The sequence below is a fragment of the Dermacentor andersoni genome, chromosome 5 (genome assembly GCF_023375885.2).
Source record: "Dermacentor andersoni chromosome 5, qqDerAnde1_hic_scaffold, whole genome shotgun sequence".
NCBI lineage: Eukaryota > Metazoa > Arthropoda > Arachnida > Ixodida > Ixodidae > Dermacentor > Dermacentor andersoni.
The window spans coordinates 61,412,165-61,433,024 of record NC_092818.1 but is presented as its reverse complement, the minus strand read 5'-3'; the positions used below and the strand labels follow the sequence as shown (position 1 = coordinate 61,433,024).

The window sequence follows — 20,860 nt, the reverse complement described above, 5'->3', positions numbered from 1 at the left end:
ATTTTGGATGTTTATGTAGATGCCACTACTTCCGATTTTGGCGCCTGCGGCGCACCAGACGCAGTTGTCCTCAGCGAGCCACAGCGTACTTAGCTAACGGACTTGTTGCGGCATCCCGCAGTGGCCGCGATGTCTACGCCACATAGCAGGCCACAACTACACGTAACTGTAATACGTATGTGCAGCATTTGCTTTCTACTCAACATGGCTTGAGTATGCTCTCGCGCTAATATGCTCCAGTCTGGCCATGCCACGGGGTGCGGACTGGCTTTGTCCTGCACCAGTTTGACCGACAGATAGTAGTCACTTCCGACTTGCGCATGTTGAAACACTATCGATAGCTCAATATGAAACAAATTCTGCGAAGGTGTCTAAACAGGAGCGGCTAGGAGAGAGTGCACGTTGGCAAGGATGCGTGTGGTCTGACCTTAAGTTTCGCGTGGTTCGAGGCTAGTTCAAGGTTCAAAACTAGTCAAAATTATCGAGGCCCTATGGCTACAACAGCAGTAAGCAGGGTGGCCAAAGTTTAGTTCCTGTGCGGGCGGCTCTGGCTGAGCATGAGCAAACTGTAGTCTGCTTTTTCCAGAACTACATAGTTATTATCGAAATTGGAAAGCAGATTTTTGCTTACTTTATTGAACTGAGTCTATAAATATACACAGTAACGGTAGGATCTGAACACCCTTCTTTATTGACGTCTGCTATTGGCTACTAGCAGCTGCATATGAGAATCTGCTATATTACGAAATAAAGAGTCCAGAAAAGAGTGAATTGCAGGCTTCTGTATAAAAAAGAGCATTTGAGAAAACGGTGACTTCGTGCTTTGCTTGCGAGCTCTATGCTCCACGCATGACTGCAAGACTTTGCTGAGATGTTCACAGCAGCTATACTGTCTGTGGACTGTTCTTTTCACCAAGCCCAAGGTGTGGCTACGGGCCGCTTTAAAGTGTTTTCGAGCTTCTTTGTTAACCTCCACGTTTCTGCCCATATGTTAACACCGGTAGAATGCAATGATTCTGCACTTTTCAACTACAGTGGTAAGCTCCCAGTCGGGATTTGGTAATGCCTGTCGTATGCACTCGGGCTCATTTTCATTCTACATGTCGGTCCGTGACATACAGATGCCTAAAACATGAGAAATGGTGCTTAATTACACACATTTACAGCTGTTTAGTATACTCTGATTATATACTAGTTACACATTGAACGCAACTTATTGGGCATTTCAGGTAGGGTGGTGAGTATGAGCATGGGAATTTGAGTGGTCGTCCTGTCGCCTATCTTGCTTCATGTAATTGGGCTCTCAGTTTACAATTCTACTTAGCTGTATAACTTGTTGCATGCATCATAGATACAGCGGCTTATCATTTATTTCAAGGATACAGAAAGGCGGCGATTTGTGATAATATAAATTGCGGTAAGTGAAGCTACAGCAATTTATGGTAACAGCGACACAGCTGAGCTGCCATCCCTGACTGACGCATTGGACCAAATGTGACAACAGCAGTGTTGCTGGTGCAGCCCCGACAGTTGCAGTACTTTTCAGGTTCCAGTGACTTCTGTTATGACCCCCACAGCATCTCAATGGCTCAGGCATTCAACTTCCGAGCAGGAGGTTGTGGCTTCGATTCACTGCTAGGCTGGCCGCAGTCTTATGAGGATGTAATGAAGAAGTGATTGTATACTTTAATCAGTGAAGCACGAAGTTTGTTTTGACCATAAACAACACAATGTTACTTAGATTAAGCTACGTATTGAAAAACGCCAGCTGGCAAAAAATAGTCTGGAGCTTTCCACTTTGACATCTCTCGTAGCTTGTGGATTGCTTTGAGATGTTATACCCCATTATTATATTAAATTTTGCTGCCAAGCACGAGGTCACAGGTTTGATTCCCATTCATGGAGGCCTCAAGAAGTTCAAGTGAGCCTGGAATTAGAGAGGCTAAAGCAGAAGGCAGGCAGCCGTTTTTTTAGCAAAATCGTAGCCTCACTGCATAGAGAGCAATATTTGGCTTGTTGGTGCGAATTATATGCAAACTTTGTCTTTGAGCACAGGTTCACTGCGTAAGCTATATTCAATGCAGTTCAGAAAGCCTCTCTTGCCACTTTACAATGCTGTCACGGACATTGTGACACTGCTGTCAAGTGACAAGACAGACATTTCCTATCATGTTGAAGTACTATTGCAGGGGCCTTCTAAAGGTTTACTGATACTGTTGTTTTCTTCCTCTCGAACTTGTATTAGGTGACGTGGGAAAGTCTGCCTGCCACTCCGTTTCACTGCTCACCCCTTTGCAGGGGGTCATAGAACTGATAATGGTCGAGTTGGTCAAAATGTTCCATTCTTTCTTTTTCCATTTTTTCTCCGATCCTCAGGTGTTCCTTTATCACATGGGGAAGTACTGGAAAGAAATCGCAGTTTTTCTTAGGTCTGTCAGCAGAAATCGGGTAGTTAGTAACTAGGCTTCGGAAAGTGCCGTCGCACTGCGAATCACAGGCCTTTTTGTTGATATGTGACTGCCATCTTTGGTATTGTCGTAAGGATGAGAGGTCTGGGCTTCAGATAGCTGCAGTGCCATATTTTCAGTGCAAAAATAAAAGCAAAGGAATAGAGTGAACGACTCTTTCATTTGTAAACCAGAAAAGAAAAAGAAAACGAAAGCAATAGTCTTGTTGTAGAGAAAGCATCCTCGCTCCTTGCAGGCAATGCAGATGTGCATGCCTGTGTCTAGTGATAACTGACCGACGGTGCATACTACCTTCAGTTATGCTTTGACCACATGCTCACGTGTTTCAATTTAACACATCTGAGTGCACATTGCAGACTATAACCCCCTTCCACTTTGGCTTAAGTTACTTGGAGTGGTGCGCTCTATTTTGTCACTGCTTACCTTTAATTTCACGTGGGTGTTCTTGTGTGAGCTATGGGTGACACCATGGGTGACTTAAATCATCTTATATTTTTCAGCACAAGGAAAAGTGACTGAGATCATTTCTGAAAAATTCTCAATAAGCCACAGCTACTGGGGAACTGCTGCTTCTCTTCTTGCAAAGGTGAGTGTATTTTTTTTTCTTAATCCTAATGTAATGTTGCACTCAAGTAAAAGGGCATCTACATCTTACTGCCATCGGTGTAAAGTTGACGCAATCTGCGCATTTGTGCAAGCAGTCACTCAGTATCAAGCCATATTTTTTATACGAATGCATCACAGAAATTTGTGCAATCTATTGCTGCCTGCATTTTCATTCCAACAGCTTTGCAAGAACAATCTGCTTGTTTTATACTGTTTGTACTCAAGTTTCACATTTTTCGGTCCATGTCATTCAGTGAAGCACTTGGTATTGCAAGTAGCTTGCTCTGTCCTGAAAATAGTAAACAAATAGTCATATGTCATCAATATGTCATGTGTCAATCAATAGCCCCATGGATTTTCATTGCTGAGCTCTTCCAGCATAGTGCAACACGCTGCGCAGAACACTGTTGAAGGTTTTAGAGTTGCAAGCTCTATGTCCGAAATATGAAACCTTCATGTTGTCATCGACCTTTCAAGTAATGTTCAGGTGAAGTAATAATAATAAAGTAAGATTCATTTAGCAGACACCCTATGCGTTCCACTCATTTCACAAAATACATCCGCAACATCTGTGGTGAAATGCTTTGATGTCCTAATTATAGAAGTACTGGTACGAAACATTCCCTTCTTTTATTTAGTTATTTTATAGGTGTTGACCCAGTAAATTATGCCAGGGAGTAATTGCTCCCTTTTAATGCTACCAGTTAAAAATGCTTGCACACCAATTGCGGCGTGGCCTCAGACATGGAGCAGTGGACTATTGTCATGAATTAAACCTGACGCAGTAGCCTCATGGCACCAGCCACCACTGATCTGTATGCACACACTATGACTGGGCTAAGTGGCATGCTCTTGAGTTGTGTGCGACGCCACGTGACCTCTGGATTTGGTGAAGTGAATTGTCTCCTACATCATGTCTGAAGCCAAGCTGCACGTAGCACGAGCTTTGAGCATGTCGCATAAAAGGTGTTGCAGTTATTTGTGCCACTTCCCAGAAATTGTGGTTTTGTATCTTAATCATGAAGTCTACGGCTACCTAAAGAAGTAAAAAGAGCAAGACGAAATTTTCGTGTCAGTACTCCTTTTACACTTGTCAGCACCCCATTTTTCACGGTGCTGATAAGTGTTAATATCAATGCATTTTGCCACATATTTTGAATATGTACGAGGGTAATTCCATAAGTTTCCGGCCTGACGTCTAAAACTTACAGCGATTTCAAAACGCCGGCTTCAGACATGCAGCGCCATCCTTTAAGAGGCCAGCGTATGAGTTTCAACTCGGCACGTGTTCGTCAGTACCACACACTCGCCTGACAAACACGAGGCACACTAAGTGGCGATAATGCTAACAATCAAGTGTTGGGCCACACCAAAGAAGGGATTTCTGCAAGTGTTATGAAACAATGTTTGGATGGTGTGTACGCAGAAGCTTCTTCTTAGTCCACCGTGAAGGAGTGGGCAAAACAGTTTCGCCTCGGAAGAGAGCACTGAGGGTGAGCCCCGAAGTGGCCGGCCCATGGATGTGATGACCGAAGGAATTGTCTCTCTCGTTGAAGAAGTGCTCAACGACAGGAGGCCATAGCTGAAAAAAATCACGGCACAGGCGGGACTCACTGTAACGACTGTGTTCCACATAATTCATGAGAAGCTTCACATGATAAAGGTCAGTTCAGTACAAGATGGGAGCCCCGAGTCCGTTCTTCTGTGCAGAAGGGGCATTGTGTGACCTGTTCTCTCAAGTTTTAGAGCTTTGCTGTGGAAATCAGAGAGAAGTGCTGGAGTCTTTTGTCACTGGGGATGAAACCACGGCCCTTTACTACGATCCCCTTTCCAAAAGAGAATCGATGGAGTGGCAAAAACCTGTAGAAGCGCCACCGACAAAAGCCAAGGTGACCCAGTCCACCAAGAAGATCATAGCAGCAATCTTTTGGGATTGCCGTGCGATTATCTCGGTCAACTCTAAGGAAAGAAATACCACCATGAACGCACAGTATTATGCGCCACTTCTAAACAAACTGCATGATGCAATAAACAACGAGGTGAGGGATTTTCCATCATGGCGTCCACCTGCTTCACGACAACGCTCCAGTTCACACGGCGAGTGTTGCAAAGGCTGCAGTGAAGGACTGTGGCTTCAAAGAAATCGATCACCCGCCCTAAAGCCCACACCTGGCGCCCAGTGACTACTACCTCTTCTCTAAGCTGAAGAAAGATCTTCGAGGCAAAAAATTTGCTGCTTATGATGAAGTGAAGAGTGCCGTCCGTGGACATTTTCGAGACAAAAGTCTAAACTATTTCTTGAAAGGCATAAAAACGTTAGGGCACAGGTGGGAAAAATGTATTGAAGTGGAGGGAGATTATATTGAAAAGTGATACAGTTGTTTGATTTCTATCTCCATTAAAAGTGCGTCAGGCCAGAAACTTATGGAATTACCCTCAATACTGTAGCCAAGCACAGGATATCTGTTAATTATATATTACTTCATTACGGCTTGGCTTCAATTTCAAAATTGGGACTTTTGCTCAAGGGTGTTAAATTACAATGTTAATTAGTGCAATTTTGTTATTAAGGTAACATCACTCCATATAATTTGTCTTGCGAGTAGTGCCTACCTCCTCTTGTAAGTAGTGTAATTCGGCTGATGTGACATAATTGTGATCTATACCGCTTGGATATCTCACAAATCTCTTCCCATGAACTCTTTTGTTACCACGCCTATTCAAATCGACCGCCGGTGAGCGATGCTTTAGATCACCAATTCCGACTTATTGGAACCATTTCTTATACAGTCGAACCCACTTATAACAATATTCAAGTGCCACGAAAATTTCATTATAACCGATAATTGTTATAACTGGGTTGCATGAAAAAATTTAAATAACGGGATTGCAGAGCTGACATGAGAAAACTATATAGGCAGGGAGGCCCCACCACCTTTCTTCGCTCGGCTGCTGATTGTGTTCACTCGTTTAACTGCTTCCTGGGCACTCCGATCACGTGTAACAAGCAGCGGCTATCGGCGTTAAAGAATGCCGCTGCTATAACAACTGCAAAGAGGTGTCACGGGTGGCAAGCGATATGTGAGCACTGCCGAGGCATCGCATTGGTGGCCCCAAAAGGGGCCTTTTAAAAATTATGAGAAGGCTGCCGTGGCAGCCTGTCAGCTTGAAAAATCCAGAAGAAACGCTCGGGAGAGATCGCCACAAGCATCTCACCAAGTACATCTGACTGGCTTGCGTGAGAAAAGCCTATGTCCATCAGCCATGCATGCTTTACGCGAAGCTTGCCGACATCCTTCTCCGAGGCATCCAAGCGCTCACATAGTGTAGCGGAAGGTTTCTCGCGAAAACAAAGCCCTGGAGGGACAATTATGCCGGGCCTCCTGTGAGGACAACATTGAGGCAGCCTGTCCTACTGCGTCATCGCTGCCGTCGTCGCCATCGCTATCCGATGAAAGCACGTTCACGACGATCGTCTCATCGGTTAGAAGCACTTAGTTTCCAAATCTATAGCCGTGTGCTTTCTTTTCACCGGCAACGTCGTGCATTGCCGATGATCAGCAGGCAGATCCGCCATCTTCCGTTTCGGCAGCGAGTCAAGCGAAGTTGAGAAACCACATGGCCAGGAACGACTTCGACACAACCAACAAAAATGAGCGCAAGCGATTAAGCTGTTTGCAGAATTGCACTGAATGAGGAGCCAGCGAGCAACATGTGAGCAATCTGCTTGCGGCGCAGTTGGCGCAGTCCATTTGTGTTTCGGAGGGTGGGGCGGCATAGAGCTATGGGCGCAGCCCATTTGTGTTCAGAGGGTTGGAAGGGTGACGAAAGAGAGCTGCGCGGAGATGGCTGGAAAATAAGCGCGCGGCGGCTGTTGGAACAGTGGCCCATCGTGGAGCGGCTTGAATTTCTCGTTTTCATTTTTCTTTTCAAGGATTTCGCATTTCACTACCTTTTGGCTCGGACACCCAGCAGCCAGATTTCATCGCTATAACCGATAATGCGGCATCGGGGCATTGTAGTAACCGGGTTATTTCACCATGGAAAACATGCAAAAAGTCGACGGTGCAGCAGCTTCTCATTGTTATAACCGATATATTGTTAAAACCGGTATCGTTATAAGTGGGTTCAACTGTGCATATAAGGCCATCCAGTAGTTAGCACAGTCACTGCACTTTCATAATCAGTTTAAATTTTCGCAATCCAACAATGTTGTGGTTCTTGACGGACGGCTTTGCAAACTAATGTGTATATGTTGTAGCAAAAAGAGATGTGGCTCTCACCTTCTGCCGCGCTCGAGAAAAAAAGCATGCCGCTCGTGATATCGCCACACTAGCATCAAAATTTTGTAATCAAATGACTCCCAGCACATCACAAATTAAATTATATCGCCGGCTTTGCCGTCCAACAGTGCTGAGCAGTGATAATGAACCAAAAATGATGCCACCTGTTCACTAGTGAGCTTTCGTATGGAGTCCGAGTCGTTTTATTCCACTAAAGTGTATTTCTGAAGGTCTGCCGCATGTCCAACATGTGGATTCGACTTTGGCAACCATTTTCCAAAAGTTTTGGTAACACTTCTCTCATAAAATCCCGGCAAGGGGTGCTGCCGGTGTCACTGTGCAGTTATCGAAAGTCGCTCCCATGGCATCGCCCCGCGCAGCTGCGTCGCGAGAAAAGCGTCCTGCTCGAAACTATGCTGCACCCGCACTTGAATTTAGTTATGAGGATTCGGATTATGATTCCAAAGATGACAGTAAAGCAGATTCAAGCTCTGACGGCGACAATGTTTGAAGTCAGCATGGAACATCCGCGGCTGTTCACCGGCGAGTTTGTGGCCTTGAGCAGTCTCCTTCCTTGTGCGTGCTTATCTGCCGATCTTTTTTCACAACCTCAGAGCCCTACTGATTATCTTCAGGGTGCGTACTTTGCATGGTTATGATGTGCTGCTATCGGTAGCAAAGAAACTTCCGTTCACGCCAAGAAGGCCGCCTGTAGCACATCTCAGCCCAGCACTACGGATCAGCGCAGGACAGTTCACAACAGCGTGTTATTTCTTTCTACTGTCTTCTCTGCAGAGGTGATAAAGGAAGACAGTGGGCAAAAATGCAAACAGATATGCTTGGATGCATAATCTTGTAGTTGCCCAGCTACGCTGAAAGCAATCGGTCCTGGGAGAGGTGCGTGACTCTAGATGAACTCGTGAAGTGCATTCCTTAGATTTCTCATCTGACCATCCTCAGAAGATGCCGAAAAGGTGGAACTGCAAAATGTGTTACAAGAACCACAAAGTTGAACAAAAACCATTCGTTTTGCGGAAAATTGTGTAGGGCACCAATGCTTCACAGAATCCAGAAACTGCTTCACTGCATGGCATGAGCGATGAACTGGTCTTATTTTCTTTTTTGTATCTGAAAAATGGCGGTGTATTGAGCATTTTTTTTCAGGCACTATTCCTGGGTTATTTATCTTTAATATGTATATTCTGTATTTTCTTTGATATTAATATGTTTGTAGATATCATGTTTTTTGTTTTTTATCAACTGGCAGCAAAAATGGTGCTTTCTAGAATTTTTGTGTTTTACCTAATAATTTTTGTTCTTTGGCAACATATGTTATTGGAAAGAGCATTTCATCGTGCACAATATGCTATGCTGCAATGTGTGCCGGAATATTATTTGTAGTGGTAAATAATTTTTTCTCTAGAACTATAAAAAACAACCATTTTCTCGTGGTAACGAAAGAGTTAATGTAGATAATCAGGTATAGTAAGGCGGTAGACATTACTGTTCTCTTTCAAGTCCATCATTTAACCATACCTACAACGCAGCACTTTTCTCGAATTGACACCCCTCATCTGCTAAACACAGGTAAATAGACAGCACACTACTGCTAAAGGAATAATCTTGCGACACGAATTGGTCATAAACACATTCCAGTGTGCAGATCAGATTGTACAAGTGTGGATACCATTCAGCACAGGCGCACTCCAGTATATACTATGCATTTGAAAAATAATGATATGGGTAAAAAATTAGGATAAGAAAACATGGTCAGAATGAAACAAAACCTGCATGCAACATGATAAAATAGGTGATAAATTGGTGATAGAATTCGCGCCACTATAAATCGGATCTCTACAATTTACGGAACCAGTTATCTGATGCCCGTTTTCAACAACCCATTTTATTGCGATGGTAATTATTCGGATGCTGCAGGCATGTTGGTGGCATCGTGCTGTCACGTTATTAGGTTTGTTCGATTCAGAAAAAGGTGCACGGCACCTCAAACGAAAAAGTGCAGGGGGTGCCGGGCTGCACCCACCCGCTGCAAGGTTCAATGGTGCAGTGCACCGCGGCGGCACCTTTCATTGCACCCCGTTAAATCGAGCACGGGGGTGCAGGGTGCACTGCTGCACCTTGGGGAATCGAGGGTCTAGGTGCAGTGCACCGTGAATAGGTGCAGAAGGTGCAGAGACACTTGGCTGAATCGAATAGACCTATTGGTGCACACGTGTGGCTCATGCATTGAGTTCTAGATTGTCCAGGGCCGCGCAGTGTGTTTGGCTAGCAAAAACAACAAAGCCTAGTGGGAACACCAATACGCTCTGCTCAATCAACTCTGCCGAAGCCAGGGCAACGTTCTGGCTTTCACTGCTGGTGTGAGTGCTCTGCATACGCACATTAGGGTTCCTGGTCAGCAGCTGTGTGCAGACGACACCATGGTGCAGACGACGCCATGGTGCATACACTGGTCTGAGCAGAACGGACAGTAAACGTCAAGCTGAATCTATGCAGTTCTTTCATTGGGTGCTGTCAAATGCCGACTGTTTTCCTTCGATCTCATCTTGTGCAACAACACAGTGTGAAGCCTGCAATGCCGCTGGCAGCGCTCTGGATCATGCCAGCTTTCCGAGACGCCTTCAGTGCAACGCTAAACTTTGCCATTGCTTTCAATGCCTCGCCTTGGGGGGCAACTGCCAATTATTTTGGTAAATGTATGACACATCCTTTCTGTCGCTTCCCCTCATCTCTCCCCGTGTGCAGGCTGACATGGAATCGACTGTGGAGCAGGTTAATGAGAAGCACCTGTCTCCCTGGCTGGAGGCGTGCCAGAAGGACAACATCACCAACACGCCATTGTCTCCATACCTCTGTCAGGTAAGTGCAAAGTTTGCCGACGTAGAGAGTGACACCTCGGTCAGGCAAAGAACACTCGGTAGCCAGTGTTGGATTTGAAAACGATCCCACCGCTGTCAACCAGTTGTTAGATTTCTTTGGACGAAGGTTCATCCCTAGCGCTGCCACCAGTTGTTGGATCTGTAGAGGTCGATCCCACCGCTGGCATCCAGTTGTTGGATCTGGAGGACAATCCCAATTGCTGTCCGCCAGATTTTGGACCTTGCTGTTGAGTGCGGGAGTTGGCCGAAGTTGAGGAGGACTTTGAGATGAAAACTGGAAGTTTATTTACATTATTTACAGTGAGAGTACAAAGAAATTAACAGTCATAAAGTCATTACGGGCCAGCAGCAACTCGGACGCTGCGGCCCGTGGCAAGAAGCTCGAAAGAGGTGAATGAAGGAATGCTCTCTTGCTGCTCCCGGTCTCTGGCTTTTAACCCTTTCGGTGTCTCGAAGTCACGTCACGTTCGGCCAGTCGGCAAGCCCGCTCAGTTGGCGTCATTTTTGGCCAATCCGCGAGCCCACTCAGGTGGCGTCATTTTTGGCCAATGATAGGCGCCCGTGCGATTGTGTCACACCCGGCGTAGAGGGTCGCTCCTTGGGCCCCTATTGTCCGAGGGCTTACTTCTCTGCGGTACTGCCTTCCTGGCTTGCAACTGCCTTCACAAAGGCGGATGGGGGGATTGCTGCCAGGGCTTCACGGTGCATTACAGCCGTCTTGCCTTGGGACCAGCGTTACCTGGAACCGTGCCAGGCTCCCGCTACACTTTTGGGAAGAGTCAAGCAGTGAATAGCTCCACCTGCGGCGCACGAGGTGGGGGACGCCAACTTGTTTGGGCTTGCGGCTCCTCGGGAACGTGGTAGATGTGCTTCTGCGCTCCTTAATTAGCTGTGACGCGATTCGATGTGGTCTGATGAACTCGAAGTAGGCTCAGGAGAAGGTCCCGTATCTAACACCAGGCACAGGGATGAGGACATCCAAGTAAGAGCAGAAGACAAATTGTTCAGTGTACAGCTGGCCGAAAAAGTTTACGGGGCACGAATTCCGTGACCAATGCACATCTGCCAACTCATAAATTTTGTGTAACATTTATGAAGTTGGGCCGTTTCTCCAATTTTAAGAATGCTGCATCAAGCTTTACAAAATGTTCTGGTCATGAAAAGGTTCTTAGATATGTTGAGGAAAGATAGGGCAGCGCAAGATTGCAGAAAATGCATTCGTAAAAGAAATTGTGATAGCACCTGTGTCACCCTCTTGTGCTAGCACAAGATGCCATATGCCAGAGGGGTGCTTGCTTCGAGCAAGTTTATACAGACAAGTGCTTGAAGCAGGCGAAATCGGCCACAGCATAGTTGCTGAAAATGTCACTGCAATCTAAAAACAATGTGTTGCTTATCAGTCTCTGTTGTTCCAAGTTTGCTGCTGCTTGTGTGCTGCCTTTAAGGCAAATCGTTGTTAGTAATGTGCATATCTCATAAAATATGTGCATTCAAAGCCAACTTTAAAGAATGTCAGTAAGAATGCATTATGTTTCCCTTCTTTGTGTCAGCAGGGTTCTTACAAATGTTAATTTGCACAGATCACAGGTATGCAAGTGTGAATTTCTGCTCTTCTAAGTCATGGAACGTAATATTTAATGGATTGCTGCGTAGGTAGCAAAGGCTGCTGCACACTGTAACTTTCAATTCGAGGCTGTGTGGCCAGGCTTTGCAGAAATTCAGCTATTTCACAAATCTGATGTCCTGTAAACTTTTGTAGCCAACTGAACAACATTTTGGAGGAGTCAGCAGAAGAGCACCAAGAGAGGCCAAATGGTTTCCTTTTAAAACTTTGTCTGGGCTGGCCATCAAACGAGATTTTTGTAATTGCCCAATCATTAGCATGGCAGGTCACTTTTGACCACTGGCATAACAATGCTGACCTCTGCGCCATTTGTGGTATAGAAAGACTGTAATCTTTCGATGGGGGTGAAATGCGAAAACACCCGTGTACTTAGATTTAGGTGCACGTTAAAGAACTCCAGGTGGTCAAAATTTCCGGAGTCCTCCACTACGGCATGCCTCATAATCAGAAAGTGGTTTTGGCACGTAAAGCCTCATAATATTTTTTTTTAATATTGTAATCCACTGGGAGTCAGCGACAGCTTTGACTGAGAGTGAAGTTTCTTGATTTCATCCGGGCAGACCAGGGTGTGAAGAGAAATGTCCACTTGTTCGAAGAAGTATGCGATCTTCGTCCGTAGCGTGATGTCCTTCCTTGCAACATTGAGTACAGGTACAATGAGTAACGTCACAACCGGCTGAAGCTCACGTAGCAGGTACGCAGTGACAATAGCAGACACAGCAAAATCCAAATCGCAGGTTTTGTTTCAGAGGACGACATGCACTTTAGTGAAAGTGTCAAGCTTTTCCAAGTTACGTTTGCTGTCCAAGAGAAATCAATCCATGCTGTGCATCATAAATGTCAAACTGTATCTAACCGAAAGGAAAAAAAAATGAATGAGAGAGCCTTAACAACAACCCCAACAGCTGCAGCATCATTGCGAAAAGGTGAAGAGTCAACTCACGGCCATTTCCAAATGGAGCCTCATCCTCAAAAGATCACAGATTTCTTGTTTTTGGGAAAGGGTCCTTTGTCCACATGTAATGACATGCTGTCTATCCACAGGCAATGCTTTTAATAAACTGAAAGGGCTTTGCACATTGTTTGTGCTTAAAGATGAGGTGAACTAGAACTTGAAAGCTTGTGGTCATGTGAGAGTTTGTGGTAATGTCTGTAATAACCTCTGTAGTCCTGAAAAGGCAACACCACAATGAACGTGCAACGTCTTTGTTTTTTTTTTTTCCCCCATAAATGTGATGCATTATCGGGCTAGAAAGTCTTGCAGGGGCGACGTGTGCATGTGCTGAGAATGTGAAGACTGTGGCCCTGTATTGTAAGGATTCCTTTCTTTCCCTTCTATTCATTTTTTACCACCTGTACTGACAAGCAGTCGTCCCTGGCTGTAGCAAGGCTTTGATGTCGTGCGAGCCAATGCCAAAAGAAGAAAAGTCACGGATAACGGAAGAAATCGCTACAGAATGTGTTCCCTGCCCATGTCTGGTAGACTTATCATATGCTTCAAATGGGAGGAACCAGAAATTTTCTAAGGACAGTGTAGCGGAGATAAAATCTCTTTTTGCCCCTGCATTACTAGCGGTTTCAGGCATCAGCAAATTCATGATAATCACTAATTCAACTAAAAGTTGATAATTACATTTTTAATTACACTGGGGCACATGTTGAAACTGCAGAATTGAAGTTGGTTAGTGCTTCAGGCATGCCCACTTATTAGGAATTTTGAGGCTTACAATGTCTTCACGACACTTGTCCTCAGAGGCATCAGAAAATGTGTCGGTACTCCACTTGTCTTTGGGCTGCATTGTTCGGTGGGAGCAGAAATGTCATGCCAGTACTCCTTCAAAATTCGGTTGAAATACCGAAGGATAGAGCAAGTAACACAATTGCAAAATGGTTGGGGAAATAAAACAGATAAATGAAATGTCTATTAAAGGGGAAACGAAATGCTCCAGGAAAAGAAACATTTCAGAAAGATGCAAAAGCTTAAAGAAAGAGCTATAGAAAAGACGCATAAAAGAGATGTGCAGGTGCAGTCGGCATTGTTTATTGCAAGCACAAAGAGTCCGTGGGTGAAACCACTTCTGCATGCTTGCGCATCAATTTTTTGACACTCCTTGAGGCAAGACAGTGTGCGGAACACAATGGAAAGCGACGACAAAGCAGACAAAACAACCACTGCCCTCGCAGAACTAAAAAAACTCAAACTCAAAGAACTCAAACACGTGGCCATGGAGAAACCAAGCCAAGACAAGAGCGTCGGATTTGGCGCTGCAGCTGCTCTTGGTCAAGTGGCGTGAACCGCTCGGGAATCCCGTGACGTCACATGGACGTGGCACTCTCTGCTACTTGCAGTCTGTACGAGATTAACGAGCCAGCAAAACCAGTGCAGCACACTACATGATCGCAAAACTACTTAATTAATAAAGGGAAAATCAGACATCCACCAGTTCGTAGCAATTGCTATAAAGGAAACCCATACGGGTCCCTCGAAAGAAAAATTCGTCCTGGTCCGGGACTCAAACCCGGGACCACCCCCTTTCCGGGGCAGCTGCTCTACCATCTGAGCTAACCAGGCGGCTAGCAGATGGCAGGGCAAAATCGAATTGGTCGACAACACGAAGCAAAGGCAAGTGTCTGACGTAGTAGTTCTGCGAAAACCCGCAAGGTGGAAAGAAGTAATTAATAAAGGAAAAATCAGACATCCACCTTTTCGTAGCAAAAGGAAACCCATAGAGGTTCCTCGAAAGAAAAGCCTCAGAATTGAAGGAAAATTCGTCCTGGTCCGGGACTCGAACCCGGGACCACCGCCTTTCCAAGAGACAAACACAAAAGAGCGGGCAGCACAGAGCGGAGAAAACGGAACCTTTTGACTGCTCATGCCGTTGTCAAGGGTAATGTCAGTGAAGGGTTGTTGTTTTTTTCATCTTGTACTGCAATGCAATTATTTTTTTATTACGAGTAGTGTAGTGCTAGTGACAGATATAAAATGAGGAGTGCCCGGTAGAGTCCCTATTGTGTTCTGCATTTACCTCAATTTCTCAATTACTAAAGCTCTGTTCGTGATAATATTGACACTTCAGATGTTCTCGAGCACTACTCTTATCACTTTAGCTTATCTTAACATTTCTTTTTAGTGTTTCTTTAAATAGACGCTTCCTCTTTTTCATTTAAGGTGTGGTTTATTTGTTACAAAATGCAATTTTCCTCTCGCAGTGGTATACTGGTGCCATTTATTAATCTATAGCGAAGCTTCCTTCGCCTACCAAATAAGGTGCTTCTCACTCTCTGCGGATGGACAGCAGGCTCGCGGAGCTGGTACAAGCCAAAAAATCCATCCAGAAACGTCTGCAAGGGCAGAAACACAATAGAAATCTAAGGCGCAAAATCGTGGAACTAAACAAGAACACCGAAACACACTGCGCCCAGTTATGCAATTGATTTGGGACGAGGTATGCGACGCCATGGACGGCAACATCAACACGGGCAAGACGTGGAAGATTCTCAAGCACCTGCTCGACCCATCGGGAACGAAGACAGCGGCGAAAGCGGAAATGACCAAGCTCAGACACAAGTACAAAGGAAACATCCATGAAATGGGTGATGAAATCGTCAAGCTGTACCTTGAGAGACCTCCAGCCGTTGAACACCTGTACTACTCGGGCTCTCCCAACGGGGACCTCAACAGATTTCTCCCAGCAAGAAATCAAGGCGGTCCTGCAGACCATCAAGACCAAGTCGGCTCCGGGCCCGGCAAAGTGACCAACAAGATGCTCCGGAACCTGGACAACCAGGCAACGAGCCGCTTGACAGACTACTTCGAGTGCTGGCGGAACAGCAGGATACCTGATGAATGGAAGAGGTCCGACGTGATCCTCATCCCCAAGCCGGGTAAATCCTTAGAAATACAGAACATGCGGCCGATATCTCTCACTTCCTGCGTTGGTAAAGTGATGGAGCACGCTTGCCTGAGTAGAGTTAACGGCTACCTGGAGTCAAAGGACCTGTACCAAAGCAACATGATTGGTTTCAGAAGAGGGCTCTCTACCCAAGACGCCATGATACAACGCAAGGAGCAAGTCATAGACGCCACGGGGCGGGCCTTGAGGGCAATACTTGGACTTGATCTAAAGAAGGCCTTCGACAGGGTCAAGCACACGGCCATTCTCGACAGAATCTCGCAACTCGGCCTGGACGCGCGAACGTATAAGTATATCCGAAATTTCTTTACGGGAAGAACAGCCAGAATCATACTGGACGAGGAGGAAAGTATCCAGGTGGACATGGGCAGCGCTGACACACCGCAAGGGTCCGTCGTGTCACCGATGCTCTTCAACGTCGTCATGATCGGACTATCGGAAAAAAAAATGGAGAGTAGAAGGCATTAATCACACCGTTTATGCAGACAACATTACGATTTGGACCACGAAGGACGCAAGCAAGGGCGATATGGCGAACAGACTTCAAGTGGCGGTGGAGCAATCGAAAATCATCTGGAGGGCACCGGACTAGAATGCGCGCCAGAGAAATCGTAACTGCTACTCTACCGCCCCAGGAGGCTTGGCAAACCGTCCAGAGACGTAGCAGAACTACACAAAAGGGGAACCAGATTAACCACGAGAAAAGGCACGAAGATACCCATGGTCTAAAAGATTAGAGTCCTGGGTCTCTGGATCGAAGCCAGGGGAACAAACACAGAAACTATAACACGCCTGGAAAAGAAAGTCACGGCGACCGTTCGGCTTATACAGAAAGTCTCCAACAACAGGAGGGGCATTAAAGAAACGTCGTACGGCTCGTTCAGGCCTTCGCGATCAGCCACGTTGCGTACAGACGATAACAGACGACAGAGACAGACTGGTCACGTACCACGACATACTGACACGTTACACGAAACAAAGAGAAGCATACCCACAAACAACTCAACAGGTCTCAAGAGACAGATTGGAGAAGGTTGCAAACCAGAACGTTCCAAAACCCGGTACACTTAAACAGAGTAAATTCAACACAATACCCAGACGCGAGCTGCAAGCTCTGCAAGCACGTACACGCAGACATGGCACACATCTTATGGAAATTCAGAGATCAGATCAATATATGTAGAGGACAACATAGAACCAGACTTTCTCGAGGAGCAATGGCTAAGTGCTCTGACTAGCTCGGAACTAGATGACCAACGATGGGCTATCCAGCGGGCCAGTGCAGCGGTGGAAAGGCTATGCCTCACCGCACATACTGCCCGGGAGGCCTGAGCCCAGGCTGGCAACCTCGCAGGTCCTTTTCCCATTAGTTTTTTCCGTCCGTCATGTTATTTCTGTGGGCCTTTAATGTATTCTTTTTCTCTTCTTTTTTGCACCATTGCATCTATTACTGTAGAATTATGAGTGAGGGCTAGCTTTGTGACACGCTTCATATTGATAATAAAGGAAAGCTGAAATTAAAGTGGAAGAAAAGGCAACTAGCCATCAGTGGAAGCCAAGCTCACGACCTCTACAACGGTTGTCGGTCCGGCTCCCACTGAGAGCAAATTGTATTCCGCCACTTTTTAACTTACACTTAGTAAGGAGTGCAGCATTCTAGTTGCTTCATGCCCTCGCACATTTTTGTTACAGGAGCTTCTCAGAGACAGGAATTTGTGCTTGGATGGAAGCAAGCTCGTCGGCACCGGTTTCACATACCTCGTTCCCGAGATGACGAAGGAACGCATTAACGAAGTAAGCAGGCTTGAAACTTATTCCGACACTAATATTTCTTGCTTTGATACTTGTCATCATTAAACTTTTATGTGACTTTGTACCCTGCATGACATTGTAGCAAGTACATAGAGGTCTTTGAGAAGTCAAAAATTTCAAATTGAATGCGAATACGACACAAAAAAATGTGGACTTTATTAGAAAACCGTTCACACCTGTTGGGCAAAAAAATGCAAGAAAAATAATACTAACTGGGAAAATGTACAATCTGAACTCGCTGAAAAATTTGGCAGACTCAACTGCAGTTGACATCTATGCGACGCGAAGCATTGCAGCTAGAGATGCCGATGCACTTGAGCTGGAGGGTTCTGAGCCTCCCGAGACGCACGTTGTCGTTTTTGCAGCTTCAGCAAGTTTGTTTGCGCTCCTCGGGACAGTGTGGGCAAGCTGCTGGTGTGGGTGATTACTGTTCTCGACAGTGCACGTCTAGCGCTTTTTCTTGCTTCCATGAGATCGAGCGGCCACAATTTGGCGATGTGCTGAAAGTTGGTGCCGAAAGAGTGCGTTTTCTGGGAACGTACGAAACGGTAAAAAAAGAAGCATAACTCTAATGGGTCATTTTTTCTGTTCTCGATCGCGAGCGTTGGTGCCGGGAAATCGTACGTAACGGGATCATGTTAGTGAGGTTCTGCTATGTTCCCCTGTCTACTAGCTGTTACATATTTAAAGCTATATTAAGAGGTAGGGTGGTACAAATAAGTCCTATCCGTTGTCTTCAATATGTGCGATGCCGTTTGGAAGGCTTATCTGACTGGCCGAATGGCTTAAATTTAAAAAAAAAAAGGAAAGAACTCACTTAGTATGACAACAGCGGCCTTTCACAGCAAACACCACCAACTTCCCAATAGCTTTTCTTCTTGGACAGCTCAGCTCTTAACTGCTGTCGCAGCAAAAGTTCGCTATGGTTTTTGGTTGGCTTACAAATGTGCGCTTAAAATTTTCAGTGTTCCCAGCACAAGGGCCTTTTTACATGGCAGATGAGCTTGCAGAAGCGTACCTATGCTGTATAGCCCTTTCGGGCATGGTGCGCACAATTCGCACACAAGATAGTGCATCGAAAGCAAAAGTATTGATGAAAATGATATTTAAAGTGCGTCACAAAGATCTTGAAACACTTCTGATTGCACCTGTACTGAAAGATTAACTAATATATGTAAGGTGTTTAGTAAGACGAGTTGCAAGGTAGATGTCTGAATGTGGTGCTCTTGGTATCGGTGTGTCATCATGTAGCGGGCTCATTTCGTTTGGCGTTTTTCACAGTGGTTTGCATCCGGCGTATACTTCAGTGGCTGGATAGGTGCTTTCCCCAAGTATGCTAGACACAAAATGTAGTTGATGTTCTCATATCTGACATTCCTGTGGGGAGAGTTCCTGCATGGAGTACACATTCTGTAAACGTGACTAAACTCGCAAGAGAATCGAAAATTTTTAGTATGCTTGCAGCAGTATACCATTTATGATTTTGAAGACTAGAAAAATGTGGCGAAACTAAGTTTTCAGTGAAAAGAATGAATTGGCGCCTCAAGGGGGGGGGGATATTCAGCCATTACCAAATATGAGATTTGTGGGTGAGCTGTGCAAGGACGGGTCAAGGAAGGAAACAAACACGAGCACAGACTATGAACATACAATTTATTTGAAAATGCACAGTGCATATATACTGATGCTGACACATGTGGTTAGTCGGTTAGTTAATATGCACCAACCAACAAGCCCAGTGAAAAAACTCTTCACCAAATATGAGATTTTTATACCCCTGTCAAGTGGGCAAGTTAACGCACTCCCGTCGGAGTGCATTCAGTGTACTTATGTGGTAAATAAACTACTTCTTCTTCTTCTTCTTACACTTTGCTGGCCAAGTGCTTAGCCAGCGGTTTGAATGGCACAAAATGTGATGCATTAAAAAAAGGACCCATAAGTTCTTAAAGTTCTTTTTAGTTTTTGAACAGCTTTTAACAAAATAATCAGAAAAGAACTCGCTCATATTCTGTTCTAGCAGGATCAAATGCCACCTCGTCACACGCCACGGTCTTAAGTCCAGACCACACATGCGCTTGCGGACGCGCGACAGGGCATGCTCACTACGCTCACTCATAGACACCTTGGAAGATGTCGCTTCGTACTTTGTTATTGACAGTGTTTCAAAACACTTTGATACCTATAAGCGTAATTGTTATATCTTTAGAGCTGTTAGATCAGTGCAGAAAGGAGAGATTAAGCACTTTCTTGCATGATATAAATCTGCTTCACTGAGAGTTGAATGTACTGCACCATAGCTGCATAGCCAGGCGCGCTGACGCGAGGCAGCTCAAGCGCACGATAACAGAGAAAACCTGTTTATTGAGATTGCGCCGGGTTTCGCAGTGTACAAGCCGCGCCGCACTGTCTGCGCATGCGTGGGGGCGCGGACGCGTGACGCATACGTGCAGTCTGGGCTTTAGTCTGTTACTTCATTTTTTTTTTACTGCAAGTGAGCTTTGCTTTTCCCATTTAGTACCGCATCACCTAAAGTGTCGCTCAAGGTCCTGAAATGCACTTAACTTACCCGCTTGACGGAAGTATTAAATTGAAAATTCAATGCTTTGATTCAAAACAAAAGTATATTCGACTTCTCTGAAATTTCAGTTATCCACAGTCTCGTGCTTTCAAAAAGTCTATGCAAGTTGCAGAAGGCATCATTTTGTCTCTTGAGTTACAAACAGCACAGAAAAACTATTGAATTGTACTGAAGTTGCAAAATTCGCTGCATTGATTTTTTTCTTCATTTTTTGCCCCACAGGTAGTGGACGATTATGTTGAGATGGGCCTGTTTCCAAGGTCACTGCTTCTGTGATGCAAGGGTGATGAGCAAAGCGAAGTGGGCAGAAGTGCTAGTCAACTTCTGGTCATCTACAGATAACTTTAACGTGCCTTGCAAGTATTTCTCTACATCGACGACAGCGGCCATCGCCCGAGTGCAATGTGCAAGCCGGTTTTCTTGCCTGGCTCTCGTGTTTTGTAGGTTATTTACAGCTTGTAGGCCCCAAGGAGTCTCTTCGTCTTTTTCACTCTATATACAGTATATCTAGTATTTTACATTCCATGAGCGAGTTTTTGCTTGCATTGTTGAAACCTGCCAATGCCTTTGATGCTCTCTGAAGCTTATTGCTTGCAGTCTAGTTGATTGTATTGTTTTGTGATATGATGTTTCAATAAAAGTTTTTAAGCCATTGTGCCAAGTATTTTGCCATGGTTC

At 45.3% G+C, this 20,860-nt stretch overlaps 1 protein-coding gene across 2 annotated transcripts in view; it reads left to right on the top strand.

Annotated features, from left to right (window-relative positions):
- Window positions 1-20,846, top strand: part of LOC126530712 (dTDP-glucose 4,6-dehydratase) — a 55,397-nt gene extending 34,551 nt beyond the window's left edge. For both annotated transcript variants that reach the window (XM_050177979.3, XM_055070751.1), the window contains exons 10-13: window positions 2,969-3,054; window positions 10,121-10,234; window positions 17,485-17,586; window positions 20,405-20,846. In XM_050177979.3, the coding sequence (XP_050033936.1) occupies window positions 2,969-3,054; window positions 10,121-10,234; window positions 17,485-17,586; window positions 20,405-20,458 (356 nt within the window). In that variant the 3' untranslated portion in view covers window positions 20,459-20,846. The remainder of the gene's footprint in view (window positions 1-2,968; window positions 3,055-10,120; window positions 10,235-17,484; window positions 17,587-20,404) is intronic.
- The last annotated feature ends 14 nt before the right edge of the window (window positions 20,847-20,860 follow it).